This window comes from Scyliorhinus canicula, chromosome 4 (assembly GCF_902713615.1).
Source record: "Scyliorhinus canicula chromosome 4, sScyCan1.1, whole genome shotgun sequence".
NCBI classification, from domain to species: domain Eukaryota; kingdom Metazoa; phylum Chordata; class Chondrichthyes; order Carcharhiniformes; family Scyliorhinidae; genus Scyliorhinus; species Scyliorhinus canicula.
The window spans coordinates 96,533,537-96,557,571 of NC_052149.1; the positions used below are offsets into that span (position 1 = coordinate 96,533,537).

The window sequence follows — 24,035 nt, forward strand, 5'->3', positions numbered from 1 at the left end:
TGGTTAATGGTGACCCCAGATGCATTTTGCTACCTTTGCTTGATGAATACAGTTGGTTGTCTGGAGGAAACTTGCCTTGGAATGGATACACATCTTGGAGATGTTGCTGTTCATCAGAATACTGGTGTAAAGGAACCAGGCAAACCTTTCTTAAATGAGCTTGTCCTTAAATATAAGGACCATTTGTGTGCTGTCTACAGCTCCCTGTTGTGGTGAATGTAATTCACACTGTATTGTATTGTACGGTATTGTGTCCTTGTGGGCTCTGTCTGTGAGCCGTTGCGCGGCTCTGCCAATAGGGGGAGATGAGGAGCTTGTACAGGGCTCCACTCTCGGCTCTGCCCATGGCTCCGCCCATGGCCCCTCCCCTACTGGAAGTATAAAGTGCTGCAGCCATGTGAGCCTGCCCTCAGTTCTTCTGGTCGCAGGCAGGCTCAGTTGTAAGACTATTAAAACCAATTTTACTATTTGCTTCCGTGATCCGAGTGAATTGATGGTCTCATCACCTGTACCTCTAGGAATGGAGCCACTGCAGTACACCTGAGAGAGCTGTCATCCTGATTAATCTCATTAGAAACAAAATATGTATCATTGGCACCTTTGGCAAACACAACATCAGTTACTTACTGGATACACTTGTGGACAATAGGTAGCAATATTTTATAATTGTTACCAGGAGATTCCTGGAAGGAGATAGAGACAAAGAAATTCAGAACTACTATGATTTTGACTGCTTCTGGCAATGCATGCCCCCTTGTCTCCTTAACAGGAGACCTTCTTCCAGGAAGCTGCACAAGTCAATGTCAACCTTTGAAAATTTCCTCCTAAGGCATTGATGCTCAGACATATCTAGGAAGACCATTCTCCCCAGATATGCCCTGTGTTGAGGGTATCGCTTCTTCTGGGTTGGAGCTCTTTCTCACTCCCTCTGTCCTGTGGCATGATATGTAGCTGGAGAAACGATGTTACCCTCTGCTGTGGGTGCGGCACTTCTTGTTCCTCAGAGGTCCAAGGTAGAGATACATTGGTAGCTCCAATGCTTCCGTGAAGGCTCACAGCTTGGAAGATTTTATCTGCACCAACAAATGCCTCGGAGTTAAATGTGAAAGTCAGGGGTTCCTGTTGGGTTTCCCGATACACTGGCATGTTTTTATCCTTCCACACACAGTGAAACCTACCCACCTCAGAGTCTAAAAGACCATCCAGTATCTCTGGATGCTCCTCATAACTAGAATGTTGCCTGGTTTCTATTATTAGATTTTGGGCCTTCTCCATGGCATCAATATCCTCCTAAAGCCAGAAGAGAAAAGAGTTGAAGAGTAATCCTACTGTGCAGTTCACACCTCCTGGATCTGCTGGAAGCTGGGGTTGATACTTCAATGTACCTTGGGAAATGGGGTTGATATTTTTGACATGTGAAAGTACCTTTAGGAAATGGGTGTTTATAAATGGGTGTTTATAAACGGGTGTGTATATAAATATCTGTAGTGAGAGTACATTTAAGAAATTAATGTTTATAACTAATGGGGCCTCACGGTAGCATGGTGGTTAGCATCAATGCTTCACAGCTCCAGGGTCCCAGGTTTGATTCCCGGCTGGGTCACTGTCTGTGTGGAGTCTGCACGTCCTCCCCGTTTGTGCGTGGGTTTCCTCCGGGTGCTCCGGTTTCCTCCCACAGTCCAAAGATGTGCGGGTTAGGTGGATTGGCCATGCTAAATTGCCCGTAGTGTAAGGTTAATGGGGGGGATTGTTGGGTTACGGGTATACGGGTTGCGTGGGTTTGAGTAGGGTGATCATTGCTCGGCACAACATCGAGGGCCGAAGGGCCTGTTCTGTGCTGTACTGTTCTATGTTCTATGTTCTAACTGCAGTGATGTCAGAGAGTGGGTGGAGCTGGGCTGTCTGCCAGCTTTTTACTTTCGCTTTAGGCTTTTTGCTGCAGGGTGGGTTTGGTTTCATTTTAGTTTTGGAGAAGCTGCAATCACAGCAGGATGTGTGTGAATCTCTGCAAGCTTATGAATATCCATTTGCTGATTTCAACGTGATAACTGTTCTCAGGAGTGAAGTTAAACCTGAGGTGCTTCTGTTAAAGGTTATGTTTTTAAGTCTTATGGATGTTAAAAGGAAAGCTTAAAGGATTACTTCATGTTGTAGTCTTTGGGGGTTGTATTTGAATTAATGGTTGCTAAGATGTTCACTGTATGTTTTAAAAAGGTTAACTTGAGTTCATAGAATAAACATTGTTTTGTTTTAAAAAGTATTTTTCCATTTCAGCTGTACCACACCTGTAGAGTGGGCCGTGTGCTCCCCATACCACAATCTATTAAAAGTTGTGGGTCAGGTGAACTCCATGATACACTTAGGGATTCTCTCAACCCTGGCCCATAACACTTTAATGTATCCACATTATAAAAGGGCATATCTGGCTCCTGTGGCACAAGTCAAGATTGCCAACATTTGTTTTGCAATATTTTTGTTAAGTTTTTAACATTTTATATATAAAAAGAAAGCACACCCCACCCGAAGCAGAACTAGTACATAAGGAAACACCCACATCATCCCCTCAACCCCCCTCCCTAACAGCTGATGGTGACCAACTTTTGAAATACAGAATTAACAGATGTCATCTCCATAAGAACCCCTCGATTTTAAAGTGAACTTCACTTTGTCAATGTGTAGGAATTCCATTACATCCCACAGTCATATTGAGGCACAGGGCGGAGAAGCTGACCTCCACCCCAACAGTACCCATCTGCAAGCAATTAGTGAGGCAAAGGCTAAATCATCCATCCCCCCGTCTGCATCTTCAGCAGGTCCGACACCAAAATGGGGCCACTAGGGGATTGGGCTCCAAATCCATTTGCAAGATTGCTGACATGGTGCTGAAGAATGAGCCCCAAAACCTCCCCAGCTCACGGCAAGACCAAAACATATGAACATGATTGTCTGGGCCGCTCCTACACCGCTCTCACTTGTCCTTCGCTCCCTCAAACAACTGGTTCACCCTCAAACTTATTAAGTGTACCCTATGCACCACCTTTAATTGGATCAACCCTAATCTCGCACACAAAGTCGTGACATTCACCCTGTGCAACACTTCACACCACACCCCCTACTCCAGTGCCATTCCAAGTCCTCCTCCCACTTTGCCTTAAACTCTGCCAGCAGTACCATATCTTCCTCTGGAATCCTCACATAAATCTTTGAGGTATACCCTCCTCCATGCAAGGAGGGAGGGGAATGTCAGAAAGATCTTCCTCCCAAAATCCCTCACATGAATGTACCGGAAAGTTTCAGTCTGTGGGATCCCATATTTCTCCGTCAACTCCTCCAAATTCGCAAATTGCCCCCTAGGAACAAATCCTTAATTCCTACCACCCCCTTATCCTCCCAGCCCCGGTAATTTGCACAAATGAGTGCCATCTTCGACACCGCCCCCAAATTAAAATGCTGCTGAAATTGCATGCAAATCTTCAGAGTCGCTACCATCATTGGATTTCCCGAGTATTTCCCCGGGGAGAACGGGAGTGGCACCATCATCAGCACCCACAACCCTAACCCCTTGCACGAACCTGCGTCCATCTTAACCCAAATTTTCCCTTGGTCTCCTTACCATCCCACCATCTCCTTGGCATTTGCTGCTCAATCGCAGTGAATCAAATTCGGCAGAGACTAACCCAGCCCCCCCCCCCCCCCGCCCCCGCCCCCCCCACCCCCACACCCCCATCCCCCCCTACCCCCCCACCCCCTAACCCCACATACCCCCCACCCCCCCACCCCCCCCACCCACCCCCCACCCCCACCCACCCCCCCCCCCATCCCCCTACCCCCACCCCCGCCCCACCCCCCCACTCCCCCACCCACCCCCACCCACCCCCCACTCCCTGCTATCAAAGCCCGAGTGGTGGTTTCTAAATCTGGGGGCAAAGAGTACTCTTTCTTTTCCCCGGTCCACATGTGTATTCTTAGATTGATTTTTTTCATCATGGGTAGGTCTTTGTTGGCAGGGGCAAGGAGGGTGGGGTTTTCAGCAATCATCATTTTTGATCGTGCCCCACACCTGGTGGATGTGGCACTGGAGAGGGGGCCGGCACAGCAGCCAGCATTGAGTTTGGATGTGGAGTTGCTAGCAGACATGGGGCTCTGCGAGAAGATAGCAAGGGTGATACGTGCAATTTAATTTTTTTTAAAATTATTTTTAATGTTTTTTTTATTGTTTTTTTTATCAAATACCTGACCAATGAAGCCTTACCTTGTCTTTCATCTGCAAATGCGTCTCCTGCAGCAGGAGCACGTCGGCTCTCAAGCCCTTTCAAGTGGGCGAAAGCTCTTGCCCGCTTTACCGGCCCTCTCAATCCCCGCACATTTCACATTACTAACCAAACTGGGGGTCTCTCACTGCCCCCCTCCCCACCGCCCCTGTATATCAGCCATGTCCATTGTGAGGGATAGTCCGATCCCCCCAACTGATTCCTAAAACCAGAGCCCACCCTAGATGGCCCCGCCCCACGAATGGGATCAAGAACTACTCCCAATCACCGTCAGCCAGCTACCCCTCCCCCCATCCCAGAAACCCCCCAATCACTTTCTCTCTCGACAGCTCCTCTCCTTCATCCCCCTAACCCCCATTCACACATTCTAGGTAAGCCGAAACTTGCCTATCCAGATCCAGCAGACCACAGCCCCTCCGCCCACCACTCTCCTGTTCACTAGTCAACCCCAGTTTGCTTGAAATGAAATGAAAATCGCTTATTGTCATGATAGGCTTCAATGAAGTTACTGTGAAAAGCCCCTAGTCGCCACATTCCGGCGCCTGTCTGGGGAGGCTGGTACGGCAATCGAACCGTGCTGCTGGCCTGCTTGGTCTGCTTTAAAAACCAGCGATTTAGCGCAGTGAGCTAAACCAGCCCAGAGCCCCCACCTCCCCCATATTCATAACAAATGAACTAAAAACAAACACCTAACACCCAAATCACATACTGCACACACCAAAACTCCCCCACCCCTAACTCATCCCGAAACTGCCACTCTCTTCCCCTCCCCCTACCTGCGTGCCCTCTCCTGTGCCCAACAACCCATAAAGAGGAGAAAGGCATTCCACACCACCTAAAAACTCCAGACAACATTAAACTTTACTGGTAACTCACGTACAAAGAAATTAACGGGCCCCAACAACAAAACATGTCCACCTCATCCAAACCACAACACCAAAGTCCCAGTATCCATCTCAATTCAGTTCCAATCCTTCCACCTACACGAACGCCTCCACCACCTCAAAATAATGTCCCTGCAGTTGTGCATGACCCTCAGCCTTGCCGGGCACACCACCTTGAAGTGCAGTCCACTATTGAAAAGCGCTGTTCTCCTGTTAAAGGTTGCTCGCCTTCTCGCCAGCTCTACTGTGACATCCTGATCTATACAAATACCGCTGCCTTCCCACTTCATCTCTCAATTCTGCTCAGCCCACCTCAATACCTGTTCCTTCAACTGGTACCTATGAAAGCAGAGAATCAGCCCTCTTGGCAACTCATTTGCCCATGGCTTCAGTCGGAGTAACTGGTTGGCCCTATCCAGCTCCAAGGAGGGGGTATCCTCCTCCACCTCCAACAGCTTCGCAAAATACTCCATCGACCTTGGTCCCTCCACACTTTCAGGCAGCCGCACCACGATCTTGAGGTTCCGCCATTCTGACCTGTTCTCAATGTCCTCAACATTGGCCCTCAGGCCCTTATTTCTGTCCTCCAGCTTCAGAAACTCCTCTTCCAGCTAGGCGAGCTGGTCACTGTGTCAAGACAGTGCTCCCTCCACTCCCTTCAGCACCTCATAATGTTCCCACACCATATCTGACGTTTTCAAGACCTTCCTTTATTGGGGCCAACGACTCTTTCACCGATTTCTTAAGAGTGTCCATCATCTCCCTCAAAATTTTGCAAAATTGTCGCTCAAACTCCACCACCATCACCTCGGCCAATGTATCCACTTTAATGAGCGCAGACCCACCTGGCGAGCTTGCTCCCGCCATCTTTCCTCCAACTGCACTCCACACCATCATCGACTCTGCCGGCGGACTAGCATTCGCTCCCTTTCTCTCAGTATTATTCCGTTGGGATTTTGACATCCTCTAGTGCCCAGAACTCTATTTGGATAAGTTTATACACAAATACCCCCAAAATCTGGGTGAAAAGGTCAAAAAGCTGAGGACTCTATTGGAGCCATCTAATGTGCCACCTCCACCTACATGTCGCCACCGGAAATCCTTCACTACCAGCCAAAAATAACCTTGTTAAGGAAATGGTTTCTAGTTTATCCTGAAATTGCAAGTGTGCAAATAATTTACAAATCACTGAAAAATCCCATTACTGATGGAGTCTTAAAACAAATATAAAGAAGATGTTTACCAAGACAACGTGGAACTGTCGACCATTTCCCACGAAAACAAGTGACTTCAGCTTTTCCTTCCATAACACAGGAATCGTGACATTTATATATTACTCTGTGGTTATGCGCATACTCGAAACGAGTGAGAGAAGTTGTGCCTCCGTTGTCTATAACAGGTGGACGGTCACAGTACAAATTTGGACCTAATGAACAACAAGAAACAAAAACATACATTTAAATTTTATAAATACCTTAACCAGTGTTACAAATAAACAGAATAGTATTTTTTTCCCCAAAAGCATTTACCATTCACGGTTCTATTTAATAGCCACATGAGTGGTATTTCTCCAAATTGAATATAGTCAACATGAGGACCATTATGGGTTAGTTTAGAGCACTTGCTCCAAGTACATGAGAGGAAAGTGACCAGAAGACAGTAACTTTAGTTCGGGGTAGAACAACTCCCTGTTGTCAATTACAAAAAGATTGGAAAAGCAGAAAGGATGTTTAACGTCAGAGGGCTGGAAAAAGTGTCGACCAATGAAGAATTAAAATGAATGAATGACAGGAGAAAAAATATTAACCCAGCAGAGGAATGTAAAAATTTGAATCTAGAACTGAATAAAACAGGAGAAGACCAGTCTAGGTTGCAGGTATGAGTTAACATTGATGAGAATAATTTTAATGTCTGTATTCTCATAATAACTCCAAGCTTGGGAGAGCAAGGAGATAGGAATAACCCTAACCCTAACCCTAATCCTATTCCATTGAATCTAGCAGCTACGTACAAAGAGGGGTTCACAGGAGAGCATCATAGCCACCTGCAAGGCACAATTATTTCCCAAAGCTCTGATAGGAATCTATTTGATATTAAAAAAAAACATGCTTCAAGTCTTTTGCTACTGACCTTCTAATACAATGCAAATTGGAGACACTCAAGTTAGAGATACTCAGTGGCTGTGCTTTATGGGGAATTACACATTCCAATGGGGATAAAGTAAAATTCTTTGTTTAATACTCACAGGCAGTATTTATCTATTGTTAGTAGTTTTGTAATCTTGTTTTAGCTGCCTTCCTTCTAAAAAATGCAAATTGTTATCATAGAATTTACAGTACAGAAGGAGGCCATTCGGCCCATCGAGTCTGCACTGACTCTTTGAAAGAGCACCCTACCTAAGCCCACACCTCCACCCTATCCCCACGACCCAGCAACCCCACCCAACACTAAGGGCAATTTAGCATGCCCAATGCACCTAACCTGCACATCTTTGGACTGTGGGAGGAAACCGGAGCACTCGAAGGAAACCCACACACACACGGAGAGGATGTGCAGACTCCGCACAGACAGTGACCCAAGCTGGAATCGAACCTGGGACTGTGAAGCAATTATGCTACCCACTATGCTACCGTGCTGTTGTTGGGGTATAAACACATAGGGCCTGCAATTTGCTCAAGTCATGAGTTATCAGGGGAAATTTTAATTTACTCGGTTTGGTGACAATCCAACCAGATTGGACGAGTCATCTGCTTTACAGCCTGTGGGATTTTAACAAAAGAAAAATTGGGCAGGCTGTGTAACAGAAAGCTGACCTCATGTAGTGGTTTCCCCAGCAGGCAGATTAGGTTAAGAAGAACCATATTTCATGCATGACTCTACAAGGAGAGTTTTGACAATGGGGGAGCATCATCACCAACTCTGGTGCAGTCTGCCCCAACATACCCAAGTGTCAAAAAATTAACTTCTGAGCCGATGCCCCTAAATTCACAATGTTAAGAATCCAGCATCACACATTAACTTCTGTAAGTTTCTTTCCCATAGAATATATCACCAGTTCTCTTCATAGAACCTATAAAATAGGAATAAAACCTGCCGGGACTCTCCAAGCCCGTGCCAGGTCGGATAATCACCAGGGGCGTGGAAAATTCCCGCCACGCCGCTCCGACGCCGGTTTGCCAATTCTCCGGTGACCGGAGAACCAGCGACAATCAGCCCGCGCGGTCGCCGCGGCACTGGTTGGGTACCGCTGAAATAGGTCCCTGCGTGAATTCTCCGCATGACTGGCCGAACTCCCACCGACGTGGTTTACATCTGGCACCACCGGGTGGGTGCTTGGACCCACGGCCATGGTGGCAGTCCTGGTGGAAGTGGGGGAGGGGGGGGGAGTCTGACTCCGGAGAAGGCCTCAGTGTTGGTCAAGCCTGCGATCGGAGGCCACTGATTAGCGGGCCATTGCGATCTGGGAAGGGCCTCCCTTTCTCCACGCGGGCCCGGTGTGTGGCTCTGTCATGTCGCCCGCGCCGAGGTGGGCCGCCGTGCGCATGAGCAGATCCGCTTGCAGCTGTTGTGCACATGCCCGGCCACATGGTCTGGACAGCAGGGCCCCGCTTGTAGCCAGAGCTGGGGGACACACTCTGGGCCCTGCTAGTGCCCTGGAAAACAGAATCACCCCGGACTTTCGAGGAAAAAGTCTGGAGTGATTCTTGTCATTTTCGGCAGGCGTAGGGACTTAGTCCCCAAAAGGGAAAATCCCAGCCTACAGAGCCCTCAAAAGACAGAAACAAAGGATGCTAATCTTAAAAGATTGGTCAAAGAGATGAATTTTAAGGACAGTTTTAAAAAGAAACAACAGAAAGGGAAGGAATTCCAAAGCTTAAAGGCAAGGCTATCAAAGGTGGTATGAAGGGAAGGGAGGATGTGTAAGAGGCATCTCCAAATCAGGTCAATAGCTTGGCTTCAATTCCACAACCTTGATTTTTAGATGACAGTCTTTTTGTGCAGAACCTTATCAAATGCCTTCTGGAAGTCCATATAAACTACTTCCCCGTCTCCTAATTTATTGCCTCAAAAATGTAATTATGTTAATTATACATAAATTTCCAAAATCATGTTGGCTTACATGTTAGCTTAAATTTTTCTTGCTGTTCTTTATAATAGGTGCCAGTGTAACAGATCTGGAAGTTCCTGGTTTCTCTCTCCCACCATGCTTAAACAGGGGGTTGCATTAGCAATTTTCCAATATAAAGAAAATTCCTCCAGCACGGTAGCATTGTGGATAGCACAATTGCTTCACAGCTCCAGGGTCCCAGGTTCGATTCCAGCTTGGGTCACTGTCTGTGCGGAGTCTGCACATCCTCTCCGTGTGTGTGTGGGTTTCCTTCGAGTGCTCCGGTTTCCTCCCACTGACCAAAGATGTGCAGGTTAAGTGGATTGGCCATGATAAATTGCCCTTAGTGTCCAAAATTGCCCTTATTGTTGGGTGGGGATACTGGGTTATGGGGATAGGGTGGAGGTGTTGGCCTTGGGTAGGGTGCTCTTTCCAGGAGCCGGTGCAGACTCGATGGGCTGAATGGTCTCCTTCTGCACTGTAAATTCTATGATAATCTGCAATTTCCTCACCTATATCTTTTATAGCCCTGTAAACCATTAGGTCATTGGGATGTCAGTCTTTGGTAAGTTTATTTTTTTCAATATATATTGGGCTGGATTCTCCCCTTCAGTGGCTAAGTGCCGACACCAGGGTGGACCTGTGGTGCTTCACGACTGGCAAATCGGTGCGTACCCCTCATCGCTACCGGTACCGGTGAGGGACTAGCACAGGCGCCGGGTGATACACCTGGGGATCGCATTGAGATGGCCGGGTCGCGGGCTGCGTTTGTGCATGGCTGACGACCTGCACTGTCCACGCCGTACAACATGGCGCCAGCCATGCGTGACCCCCATCAGTCCCCACAGCCCTTGCAGAAGCCGACCCCCCCTGGCTAGCAGCAAGGATCCAGACAAGGTGTGGCGGCGCTGGACACTGTCCGCAGCATTCACGCCGGGTTCCCGTTTGACTGATACCACACGCGTCCTGCACCATAGGGAACTCGGCCCATCGGGGATGGGCGGGCTGATGATGTGCCAACGCCTTTGAAGTGGCGGCGTCATGATGACACCAGTTTGTAGGGGGCGGAACTTGGGGGACCGCAATAAAACCATTGCCGGCTCCGATCTTGGCGCGAAAATATTTTCTCTGTCTGATCGCTGAACATGATTTTGGCATTGGACTATGGAGAATACAGCCCATTAACTTTAGCAAGCTCTAGTCCTTAATTCATTAATTTTGGTGGAATGTCAGATGTATTGGGTTGGATTCTTCGCGCCCAATGCCAAAATCATGTGTGGCGCAGGGGTGGAGAATCCACTTTTGTGCATGGAATCGGGACCGGCGCCAGTTCCTCGATTCTCCGGCCCCCGAAAAGCGGTGTACCTGGGAAGTTCGCGCCACCGCTTATCCCCTACCTGTGCCCATTGCTGGAGACCCGTCCCACCATTCTCCACCTGCGACCGGCCGAAGTCCCGATGGCGTAGGCAACTCATGGTCCTGTCGTTCGGGATACTCGCATGGCAGCTGCGGACTCAGTCCACGGCCGCCATGGTCGGAGGCAGGCCGATTGGATGGCAGGGATGCCTCATACAGGTCCGGGCTATTTTTGGGCCGGCAGTCGGGTTGGGCATGCAGCCGACCGGGGGCACTATTTGGGAGTTTGAACTCCGCGGTCTGAGTCCACCATGGAGTACGGCGCGGATGCTGGAGACCGCCATCATGTGCATGCGCGGCCTCTGACCCGGAAGTGCGGGGGGGTCCGTATCTGCAGCTAAAGCTGCTAGATTTATGATGGGTTCCTGTTAGCCCCTGCAGGGCTTTGAATATGGGGCCTTTTGATGCCAGTTTTTCTGGCGTGAATGGCCACAGTGTTTACTACGGCGTGAGGTCATAGTCCCATAAACAGAGAATCCAGCCCATTGTTCTTTTACTCGGCTCTGGGGCGAAATTCTCCGACCCCCAGCAGGGTCGGAGAATCGCCCGGGGCCGCCGGAAAACCTGCCACCCTGGAATTGGCGGGGGCGGGAAACGCACTGCACTGAGCGGCGAGCCCCCTGTGGCAATTCTCCAGCCCGCGATGGGCCGAAGTCCCGCCGCTGGGAGGCCTCTCCCGCTGCCGAGGTTTGAACCACCTCTGGTGGCGGCGGGATCGGCGGCGCGAGCAGGCCCCCAGGGTCCTGGGGGGTGCCCCCACGGTGGCCAGGCCCATGATCGGGGCCCACCGATTGGTGGGCGAGTCAGTGCCGTGGGGGCACTCTTTCCCTTCCGCCGCCGCCACGGTCTCCACCATGGCGGACATGGAAGAGAATCCCCCAGCGCGCATGTGCCGGTGGTGACGTCAGCGGCGAAGGCCTTTCGGCCATCCCCAGCGCCGGGCGATGGGCATCAAAGGCCGCTGGTGCCGGTTTTGGCGCCAGTCGGCGTTGTGCCAAACGCTCCGGTGTGGGCCTTGCCCCTCAATGTGAGGCCTTGGCCCCCAAAGGTGCGGAGAATTCCGCACCTTTTGGGAGGCCCGACGCCGGAGTGGTTGGTGCCACTCCGCTAGGCCGGGACCCCCCGTCCCGCCGGGTAGGGGAGAATCCCGCCCCATAATGCTGAGAAGGTAATTATGCAACAGCTCCGTTATTCCTAAATCTGTAGGGTCCACATTACCCTGGACTACTCTTTGTCTTTAAATATAATTGTAAAAGCTTGCATTAATCTTGATACACCTCATAAATTTATTTTTGCATTTATTTTTTCATCTTGCTTTGCCATCCTTCACCCAGACCTTTGGAGCTTTCAGTATCTTTTGCCACTTTTTATGCTTTTTACTTTAGTTTTATCTTATTTCTCACCTCTTCTGTCAACTATTATTGTTTTATTTGGTACATAGAACTCTTTGGCTGCTGTATTAAGCTCAATTTGTTTTTGAATATCTCCCACTGTTGCATAGAATATATGGCACAGAAACAACCCATTTGGTCTGATATTCCACATGAACCTCCTTTCATTCCATTCTGGCAGTGGACCGGCAGTATTCGACTACCCCAGAGGAGGACTTGTTGAAGGAAAGGAAGAAGCTCCAGGTGGAATTCAAACTGACGTTGATGGGAAAAGCGGTTGGCCATTTGTGTCGGGTACAAGGGGTATTTTCTGAGCATGGGGGGTGGGGGTGGGGGGTGGGGGGGGGGGGGGGGGCAGGGGTTGGGGGGGGGCGTGGTTTGTGACCCAGGTTTTTACTGGGGAGGACTTGAACATAAAACAGTTCCTGGATGGTTTTGATTTCCCGGGGGTGGAGGATGAGAAAGTGCAGGGGCTGGAGGGTTTGAGGCTGGACGGATTCCCAGTTGAATTTTATTACACATTCGTGATGGAGCTGGGGCCTCATCGAAAGGAAATGTTCAATAACTTGTTAGCGCAAGGGGAACTGCCACCCGCAATGGCATAGGCTTTGATCTCTCTCTAACCTTGAAAACGGATAAGGATCCAGAGGAATGCGGGTCTCAATGGTCTATATCACTATTAAACGTCGATGCAAAGTTACTCGCTTAAGAGTTGTCAAAGCGCTGGGAGGATTGTTTGCTGAGTTATAGCTGAGGATCAGACTAGGTTTGTGAATGAATCACGCCCTCGCCGGCTGCCGAATTCTCTAGCGCCGGGGATTTGACGGGGAGGGGGAATCGCGCCGGTCGGCGGCTGCTGGCAGCGGCACCCCCGGCGATTCTCCTGCCCGTGATGGGCCGAGTGGCCGCCATTTTAGGCCGGTCCCACCAGCGTAAATTACAACAGGTACTTACCGGCGGGACCTGGCTGCGCGGGCCGCCTCCGGGGTCCACGGGAGGTGTGGGGGATCTGGCCCCGGGAGGTGCCCCCACGGTGGCCTGGCCCGCGATGGGGTCCCATCGATCCGCGGGCGGGCCTGTGCCGTGGGGGCACTGTATTCCTCTGCGTGGCTGCTGTGGACCTCCGCGATGGCCGATGCGGAGATGAACCCCCATGCATGTGCTGGGATGACTCCAGCACACGCTGGCGCTCCTGCGCATGCACCAACTCGTGCCAGCCGGCAGAGGCCCTTTGCCGCCGGTTGGCGTGGCGCCAAGCCCCTTCCACGCCGGCCGGCGCAGCGCAAACCACTCCGGCACCAGCCTAGCCCCTGAAGGTGCGGAGGATTCTGCACGTTCCGGGCGGCCTGACGCCGGAGTGGTTCACGCCACTCCTTTGCGCCGGAGTTTCCCGCCCCGCCGATTCCCACAGAATCCCACCCCAAATTTCTGGGAATATGGGTGGCTTAAAGCTGGGATTTGCTGCACATGTTGAATTTGGCCAAGCTGAAGGGGTGAAGTTTGTTTGAAGAGGTGGTATGTTCTCCCACTAGCGGTGACAGGCGGGTTCAAACTGTGAAAATGTCAGTCCTTCCGAAGTTTATATTTATTTTCCAGAATCTCCTAATTTTTTTGACCTAAATCCTTTTTTTGGGTGGGTTAATTTCGGCCTTTGTGTGGGCAAGAAAGATGCTTTGGATTAAGTGAGCCGTTTTTCAGGCAGTCAAGGGGGTTGGCGTGGCCGAATTTGATGAATTATTATTGGGCAGCAAATATTAAGAAGGTTTGGAAATGAGTTGCAGAGGGAGGGTCGGTTTGGGGCAGATGGAGGAAGCTTCCTGTATAGAGTTGAATCTGAGGGCATTGGTGATGGGCTCCGCTTCCGTTCTCACCAGCCAGGTATTCTACGAGTCTGGTAGTTGTAGCCTCGTTAAGAGTTTGGAACCAGTTTTTGCTGGAGTGAATGTCGCTGTGGTGTCAATATGTGGGAACCATAGATTTATTCCAGTAGGGTTGGATTTGACATACAGGGATTGGGAATGGGAAGGGAAGGGATAGAGATGTTTAGGGATTGGTTTGTGGAGGGTAGCTTTGAAGGCCTGGTGGAAAGGTTTCAGCTGCTAGGTGGAAATGGGTTCCTGTACTTACAGGATAGGAACTTTGTGAGGAAGGAACGGATGCCACCCCTTTTGTTGTTGGATGAGGTCATTTCAGAGAATGAGATGGGGAGGGTAAGATCTCCGATATATATGGGCAATTGATGGAGAGCACCTCATTGGAAGAGATACAAAGGAAGTTGGAGGAGAGGTTGGGTGGGGTGTTTGTAGGGGGGTGTGTGTGGAGTGAGCCCTCACATAGGATGAACTCTACATCATTGTGTGCGAGATTGGGCCTTATTCAATTTATAGTGAACAGAGTGCAGATGACAAAGACGCGCATGAATGTTTTTTCTCTCCCGGAAATGGAGGACAGATGTGAGCAGTGTTTAAGCAGGCCGGTGAACCACACACATATGATCTGGTCCTGTCCAAAAATGGCAACATTTTGGAATTCCTTTTCTGGGTCAATGTTGGAGATTTTAGGGGCAAAGGTGGCACCAAACAAATGGGTAGCGATATTTGGGGTATTGGATGGACTGGGAGTGCAAGAGGAGAAAGGCTGATGTGCTGTCAGATTTGCGAAGATGTTCCCGAAATTTCAGTTTCCATTTCAGTTTTCCTGCATCTGCTTTTTTTGTGGTGTTGTCTTTCTTGGTTAAGATTAGCCTTACCAAAATCTCCAGATCCTTATTAATTGTGTTAAGCCGCCCCATTTCAAACCTAGCATTGAATTTAATCCTATTATGACCACTGTTAGATAAATGTCATTTTACTGAGATTATGAACTAAATTGGTCTCCTTACTCATTAAGAATAGTATGCCATTCTGTCTGGTTGGTTCTAGAATATATTGCTCCAGAAAAAAAATCTGAATGCACATAAGAAATTAATGACCTTCTGACTTGAACTAATCTTTTCTCAATTTCTGAAAATCAATATATCCCATTAAAAATACCTTTGTCTTTACAGGCCCTCTAATCTCTGAAATAACACATTTGCCACTTCATTATTGTTGTCAGGAGGCCTATATGTAACACCCATTGTAAACAGTTGTAAAACTGTAATAAAATCTCAGCTAATAGCTTTCCCATAGCTGCATCCTCTCTTATTGATTCTGTAATCACACCTGTAATAAACAAATTAACCCCTTCTCCTCTAACAGCTTTCCAACCATGACCAGCTTGCAGCCATGTCTCATTAGTGATTACCTTATAATAATAACCTTTATTGTCACAAGTAGGCTTACATTAATACTGCAATGAAGTTTCTGTGAAAAGACCCTGGTCGCCACATTCCGGCACCTGTTCGGGAATTCAGAATGTCCTAACAGCATGTCTTTTGGGACTTGTGGGAGGAAACCGGAGCACTGGGAGGAAATCCACGCAGACACAAGGAGAACGTGCAGACTCCGCACAGACAGTGACTCAAGCCGGGAATCGAACCTGGGACTCTGGTGCTATGAAGCAACAGTGCGAACCACTGTGTAACCGTGCCGCCCATTGTAAGCTGTTACCTTTTATGTTGTCAGCTACATTTCAGCTTCTATTTCACTCAATGTATTTCTTATACTCTGGTGCGTCAGCTTATAAAGTTATTTTGGCAGGAGAACCTCCGCATGTCCTTCTTTCCTAATGCTCTCTTTCTCACGTAATTTCTGGGCTCACCACCACTTTCTCAAAGGCAATTGGAGATGGACAAAATCTACTGGTCCTGTCTGTGATATCCACATCCCATTAAAGAATAGAAAAAAATGTCACTCCGGTTGTTACTACTTAGTACTTTATTCACCTGGATGAGGATTGCATTTTGGTGCTTCCGACCACTTCCCATTGATGCATTGTATTTTTTCTGATCCTTCCATAATGTATCCACGGTCACAGTTATAATATGCATGGTCATGGTACGTGTTTTGTGTCCTAATTTTTCCATTGTCTACTTCTGGTAGATGTGGACACCGCAATTGCAGATCTAGAAAACATGACAACATCTTGAAATAGTCCTCCAAGATCATGCATTTATTTGTATTTGCTTTTAAAATAGTAGAGGGAAGTTCTTGAATTTTTTGGGAAATAACTAATCTGAATAGTTGCCTATTTTGATGAGAAATTTGGGTTTGCAAACCCAGTGCGTTAAAATAATATAATTAAATCCAAATCAAAATAAAATAATTCATTTGAACATGGTAGATTATACTTACAAATCTGAATGAAGAAATAGGCACACTGAAGATATACAAGTAAAATATACACAGCTGCACAAATTCAGATGATAAGATATGGGTAAGTAGAATGTGAAAGTAATGGGCGTAAAGGGAGTTTTTACAGTGTATAATTGTCACCTGGCTTGAAAAGAAAATATTAACCAAACAAAAAATAAATTATGATGTCGAACAGGTTTTAAAACCTTTGGCTTTGAAATAGTGTGAGGGCTCTCATTATAACTCTTGTTGAACATAACAAGCATACGAACTAAGCAGGAGTAGGCCACTTAGCCCCTCAAGCCTGATGCACCATTCACTAAGATCATAGCTGATCTGATTGTAACCTCAACTCCACATTCCCATCTATCCCTTTAACTATTTAGCACCTTGCTCAACAAGACTCTATCTACCCCTGCCTTGAAAATATTCAAAGACTCTGCTTCCACTGTCTTTTGAGCAAGACTGTTCCAAAGACTCACGAGTCTCCGAAAATGTCTTAAATGGATGACCCCTTATTTTAAACAGTGACATCTCTTTCCAGATTCTCCCACATCCACCCTGTCAAGACCCCCCAGGAGCTTATATATTTCAATCAAGTTGCCTCTTACTCTTCCAAACTCCAGCAGATACAAGCATAGCCTGTCCAACCCTAAAGGTGGTTGAACCTAGGTGGCTACCTGATGAATCAGAGTTGGTTGACCTCAACAACCACAATCAAGTGGCTTCAGGTATGACTCCAGCCAGTGGTGAGTCCACCACTCCGTTTTCAGTAGGGCACCTTTGTGCCACACTCAGCCAAATGTTCTTTTGAGGGTCACTTCATCTCTGGAATTGAGCTCTTATTTACATGTTGGGACGAAGGCTGTAAAAAATGTCTGGAGCCAAATGGTCTTGAGAGAACCCAAACTGAGCATCAATAAGCAGGTTATTGTTGAATAAGTACTGTCTGAACACCACTGTCGAACACTCCTTTCACCACTTTGCAAATAATTACATGGAGGCTGATGGAGTACTAGTTAATCAAGCTGGATTATTCCTGCTTTTTGTGGACAGGGTCTCATCTGGAAAACTACCACATTGTTAGGTAGATGTCTTCAATGCATTGGAACAGGTTGACTAAAGATGCTGTTTGTTCTGGAGTCTTTGAAGTTTGAAATGTTTTGAGAGCGTGACTGAGTTTAATGAACTTAATGTTTGGTGGATTGAATGGAATTAGCCGAAAAATGATAGTGTGGACTTCCGGATGAGGCAGAGAAGCATTATACACTTGGCACGTCTACCTGAAGATGGTTGCAAATGCTTCAGTCTTGTTTATTGCACTTGACTCTTAGATTCTGCCATTTCATAAATTGATCCTCAACTTCCTGTTGGTTGCACAATTGTCCACAAATGTTTGAGACTAGGTGTGGCAGGATTGAGGTTTGACCTCATCTGTTGGTTATGGACCACAGAGCTATGTCTACAGCATCCTACTATTCAACTAGAAAGGGGGCGTGGTTTTAAAATTAGGAGTCAGAGATGAGAAGAATGTTTTCTCTAGAGGGTTGTATGACTTTGGAACTCTGTCTCAAAACGCAGTGGAGATGGGGGGTCACTGAATATTTTTAGGGCAGCAGCGGATAGATTCTTGCTAGCCAAGGGAATGAAAGATTCTCAGGGGTAGATGTTGATGTAGGACTTGAAACACAAACAGATTAGCCATGATCTTACTGAATGGCAGAGGAGGGTAAAGGGGCCAAATTGCCTACTTCTGCTCCAATTTTGCTTTTGTGTATGCTTCTGTTGTTTAGCATGCATGTGATACTCTATTGTAGCTTCACTAAGTTGGTGGCTTATTTTCAAGTACACATAGGGCTGCTACCATCATGTTTTGCTGCACTTAGAATCCAACCATGGTTGGTTGACCTATTTTAACAATGAAGGAGTGAGGATATGCCAGGCCATGATATTCCAGATTGTAGTGATATACAATTCTGTTGCTGCTAGTGGCTCATATTGCCTCATTGCTAGCTGGTTTGGAGCTGCGAGGTCTGAGTCTGTCCAATTTAGCAAGGTAGCAAAGTCACATGACACAATGAAGGTTATCCTTCTTGTGAAGAGGCCACCTTTGTGGTAGTCACCCTAATTTTGCCAAGAACAGATATATGTACAACAGGTAGATTGATGAGGACACAGTCACGTAGGTCTTTTCCTCATGTTGGTTTTCTCAACACCTGCCAGCGGGTCCAGCCTCGATCAGTAGAGATGGAGATTTAAGCATCCCACTTGGAATACAGTCTATTGCCATGCTATCCTTAGTCCTTACTCCAAGTGGTGCTCAATATGGATGAGTACTGATTCATGAGCTAAGGGTGGAAGGTGGTACTAAGCAGGTGGGTTTCTTCTCAATGTTTGACCAGAAACTTTGGGCTGGATTCTCTGATCCTGCAGTTATACAACATAGAACAGTACAGTACAATGCAGGCCCTTCGGCCCATGATGTTGTGCCGACCATTTATCCTAATCTAAGATCAACCTAACCTACACCCGTTCAATGTACTGCTGTCCATGTGCCTGTCCAAGAGACGCTTAAATGTCCCTAATGACCCTGACACCACCACCTCCGCTGGCAGTGCATTCCACGCACCCACCACTCTCTGTGTAAAGAACCTACCTCCGACATCTCCCCGTTAGCTTCTTCCAATCACCTTAAAATTATGTCCGCTCGTGACAGCCATTTCCGCCCTGGGGAAAAGTCTCTGGCCATCCACTCTATCCATGCCTCTCATCACCTTGTACACCTCTACCAAATCACCTCTCTTCCTTCTTCGCTCCAGTGAGCAAAGCCCTAACTCCCTCAACCTTTCTTCAGAAGATATGCCCTTCAGTCCAGGTAGCATCCTGGTAAATTTCTTCTGCACCCTCTCCAAAGCATCCACATCCTTCCTAATGAGGCGACCAGAACTGGACATAATATTCCAAGTGTGGTCTAACCAGGATTTTATAAAGCTGCAACAAAACCTCACAGCTCTTAAACTCAATCCCCTTGTTAATGAAAGCTGACACATCATACGCTTTCTTAACAACCCTTTCAACCTAGGTGGCAACTTTGCGGGATCTATGTATCTGGATCCCAAGATCCCTCTGTTCCTCCACACTTCCAAGAATCCTACCTTGAACCCAGCACAGCATTCAAATTCAACCTTCCAAAATGAATCACTTCACATTTATCTAGGTTGAACTCCAAATGCCACTTCTCAGCCCAGTTCTGCATCCTGTCAATGTCCTGTTGTAACCTGCAACAGCCCTTGACACTATCTACAACTCCACCAACTTTTGTGTCATCGGCAAACTTACTAACCCACCCTTCCACTTCCTCATTCAAGTTATTTATAAAAACCACAAAAAGCAGACGTCCCAGAACAGATACATGTGGGACACCACTGGTCACCGACCTCCAGGCGGAATACTTTCCATCCACTACCACTTGCTGTCTTCTTTCGGCCAGCCAATTCTGTATCCAGAGAGCTAAATTTCCCTGCCCCCTAACTTTCCGAATGAGCCTACCATGGAGAACCTGATCAAATGCCTTACTGAAATCCATATACACCACATCCACTCCCTGACCTCCATCAATGTGTCTTGTCACATCCTCAAAGAATTCAATGAGGCTTGTGAGGCATGACCTGCCCCTCACAAAGCCACGTTGACTATCTTTAATCAAACTATGCTTTTCGAAATAATCTTAAATCCTATCTCTCAGAATCCTTTCCAATATTTTGCTCACCACAAGCATAAGACTGACTGGTCTGTAATTCCCAGGGATTTCCCTATTCCCTTTCTTGAACAAGGGAACAACATTCGCCTCCCTTCAATCATCCAGTACTACTCCAGTGGAGAGTGAGGACGCAAGGAGCATTGCGAACGGTGCAGCAATCTCCTCCCTCACTTCCCGTAGTAACCTTGGGTACATCCCGTCTGGCCCAGGGGACTTATCTATCCAGATGTTTTTCAAAATTTTCAGCACATCCTCCTTTTTAATATCAACCTGTTCGAACCTATTAACCTGGTTCACGCTGTTCTCACGAGCAACAAGGTCCCTCTCTCTAGTGAATACTGAAGCAAAATATTCATTTAGGGCCTCCCCTATCTCCTCAGACTCTAGACACAAGTTCCCTCCACTATCTCTGACTGCCCCTACTCTCGCTCTGATCATCCTCATATTTCTCACATAAGTGTAGAACGCCTGGGGTTTTCCCTAATCCTTCCCACCAGGGCTTTTTCATGCCCCCTTCTAACTCTCCTAAGTCCATTTTTGAGTTCCTTCCTGGCCACATTGTAATCCTCTAGAGCCATGTCAGATCCTTGCTTCCTCAACCTTACATAAACTTCCATCTTCCTATTGACTAGAAGCTCCACTTCTCTTGTCATCCAAAGCTCCTTCACCTTACCATTCCTTCCTCGTCTCAGTGGGAAAAACCACCAATCACTCGTATAAAGTGCTCCTTAAACATTACTGTTGTGCATTTCCCCAAGAACAACTGTTCCCACTTTATGCTCCTCAGCTCCTGTCTAATAGCAGTATAATTTCCCCTCCACCAATTAAATATCTTCCCATACTGTCTGATCCTATCCCACTCCATGACTATGGTAAAGGTCAGGGGGTTGTGGTCACTGTCACCGGAATGCTCTCCCACATAGACATCTGCCACCTGGCCTGGTTCGTTAATCACCAAATCCAATATGGCCTCCCTTCTATTCACTCTATTTACATATTGAGTCAGGAATCCTTCTTGTACAGACCTGACAAAATCTGCTCCATCCAAACCATTTGCAGTAAGGAGATTCCAGTCAATATTAGGGAAGTTGAAGTCACCCATGACAACAACTCTATTACGTCTGCAGGATCGGTCTAGTCTTACGACCAGAAAGTCGGCGCTGCCCCCCTACCAATCCTCCATCCAGTGGGGGACTAGCAGTTGTGCAGCATAAAGCCCCTGACTTTACCTGCGGATACGGCCGGTGAATGGCCGGATCCGTGGCCGCACACTGCGGTGTCATGCGGCGGCCGCAGTGCAACGTGGTGCCAGCCGTGCATTGACCCGGCCTGCCAAAAACTGCCCCCTGTAACCAGCCTCGTCACCCCAGGACCACCCCCTATCAGTCCCCCCAGCCCCTGCCGAAGCACCCTCTTCCAGCGGAACGGTCCCCCCCCTCCCCCCGACTATGGTGGCGCTGGACTCAGTCCGCAGCCGCCACGCGAGGTCCCCGAATGGTGTGAGCACTCATGTCCCATGCCGCCAGGGAATTGGCCCATCAGGGCAGAGCATCGAGGGAGGGCCTCAAGTGACGTCCCGAGGCCGGACATACGGCGTGCGGCGTACTACCCGAGTACACCGTTTTTGAGGGGGTGGAGCATTTCAAAAATGCTGCCGTCTCAATTCCAGCAGAAATGGGAATACTTCAGGTGATTGCCGAACTCAATTTTGGCCTTGGCAATTGGAGAATCCAGCCCAATGTCTTCATGGGAGTCAGGAGTCAATGTGAGAGATACCTTTTGACGGTAAGTGGTGCAATGATATTGTCTGCTTTCAAGCGGAGGAACAAAGAGTGCGCGGGTTTCGGACCCGCTGCCCGCGATCGGTGCCCACCGATCGCGGGCCCATGCCACCCTTGGCACGGCCGTGGTGTGGCCGTGCCAATCGGTGCCATGGTTCTCCAGAATGGCACTTTGTGGCCGTTTTCACGAACGGTGAGAGCAGGTGTGTTGGCATTCGTGAAAACGGCCGTAAAGGCCTGGGAACTCGGCCCATCGGATAGGGGAGAATCGCTGTTCACCGTAAAAAAAAACGGCGAGCAGCGATTCGTGTCGTGGGGCGGCTGTGGGGGGGGGGGGGAGAATAGCGGGAGGTCGGGAAAAATGTATGGAAGGCCCTCCCGCTATTCTCCGACCCGTCGTGGGGGGCGGAGAATCGCGCCCGAGGTCTTGCGACACAATGGGCTGCGCTCCTGCCTATTGCCAGAAACTCCAAATACAAGTCCTATTTCAGCACCTGTGAATGTGAATTCATAATGTGACCATCCAGTTAATAATAAACTTTACTACTGTCACAAGTAAGCTTACATTAACACTGCAATGAAGTTACCCTAGTCGTCGCACTCTGGCGCCTGTTCGGGTACACAGAGGGAGAATTCAGAATGTACAATTCAGCTAACAAGCATGTCTTTCGGGACTTGTGGGAGAACACCTGGAGGAAACCCACGCAGACACGGGAGAACGTGCAGACTCTGCACAGACGGTGACCAAAGCCGGAATCGAACCCGGGTCCCTGTCGCTGTAAAGCAACAGTGCTAACCACTGGGCTACAGTGCTGCCCGTCAAGTATCTGCTTGTAAATCGTACCAACTTATGCCAATGGCAGTTAGTAAAAGGAGAGATTCCTGGTCAGCTGTGTGATGGAAAGAAATTGGAGGTTGTACCATCACTACCCATTGCTCCAGGCCATAACATGCATGTAAATGTGTATATTGCCACAGCAACTCTGGCTCCATGCCCACAGAACAGGATTTGATATTGGTTTGGGCTGGGGTGGATTTGGTACCTCCTTGCTCTACCCTTGGTAGAGGTTGGGGTGTTGTAGGTCGATCCTGCCTGTGGGCAGAGAACTCATAAAGAAGAGGAGGTGTGCAATCTTTTTGCACCACAATCAGGTGTTAACACATTGAAAATGGTGGCCAAGAAAATAGCATATTAAAGATTGAAGTGTTGGCTAGTGTAGACAGATATGAACAGACACTTCCAACACTGATGAAGGTTCAACTCAATTTTATTAACTACTTCGAACTAACTAACACACGATGACTGTAGGTCTAAATGATGCTAACTTAAACTAGAGACCTAAGCCTTGTCCGAACCAGTTCATTCTCTCAGCACGTGTTGTGAGTCTGTGCTGGGCTGGATGAGTCCTTGTTACACTGAGAGGCAGCACCCAGAATGAGCGGGAACCGTGGTGCCCTCATCCTTTATAGTGTGTGTATTCTAACTGGTGATTGGCTGCAGTGTTTGTACATGTTGATTGGTCCCTGTGTGTGTCCATCAGTGTGTGTCGGCACCATGATATACTGGTGTATATTATGACAAAGGTGTTGAGATACAAGTGTTGCTCGTTCTGGGTGAGTGTGCTTAACACTCGATTTGGCTCTGTTTTGATACTTAGCTCTGGAGTCGCCAGGTATTGGTAAGATACCGTCACAAGTTTCAAGGTCAAGTTCAAAGCAATAAAACCATACACCAATTAGTAAGTTCAAACAAATGAGTTTATTATAATACAATTATAATCTACTCATGCACACGCTAAGATGACTAAACTATTCCTACCACTAAATAAACCAATACTTATCTTAAAGGGAACTGCCGGATCAGGAGACAAGGCCTCTTGCCCTGCACTGGTCCGCAGACTTCAGGTTGGTACAGGTTAAAAAGGGGTCAGGAGTGTCTATCTCTGGTAGCGATCGTTGTGAGACACTTACTTGCTGGCGGCTGCTGTCCCAAACCTCTCCTCTCTCTCGGTCAAGGTCTTCTTCGGTAAAAGGCTGGTCGAGAGGGCTCGTCAAGATAGGAGGGCTGATCAAGAAGAATTAACTAAGTTTGGGACCTGTCTTTTATAGGTCCCAGGGCTTCGCGCCCTTTTGGGCGGCCCCTCTACCTG

General features: G+C 48.0%; 1 protein-coding gene across 1 annotated transcript in view; it reads right to left on the reverse strand.

Moving 5' to 3' along the window:
- LOC119964829 (complement factor H-like) overlaps positions 1-24,035 on the reverse strand; it is a 146,975-nt gene that overhangs the window by 17,795 nt on the left and 105,145 nt on the right. Inside the window, exons 11-12 of the mRNA XM_038794877.1 lie at positions 15,936-16,115; positions 6,399-6,581 (exon numbers count right to left, since the gene is read on the reverse strand). Of these exons, the coding sequence (XP_038650805.1) occupies positions 6,399-6,581; positions 15,936-16,115 (363 nt within the window). The remainder of the gene's footprint in view (positions 1-6,398; positions 6,582-15,935; positions 16,116-24,035) is intronic.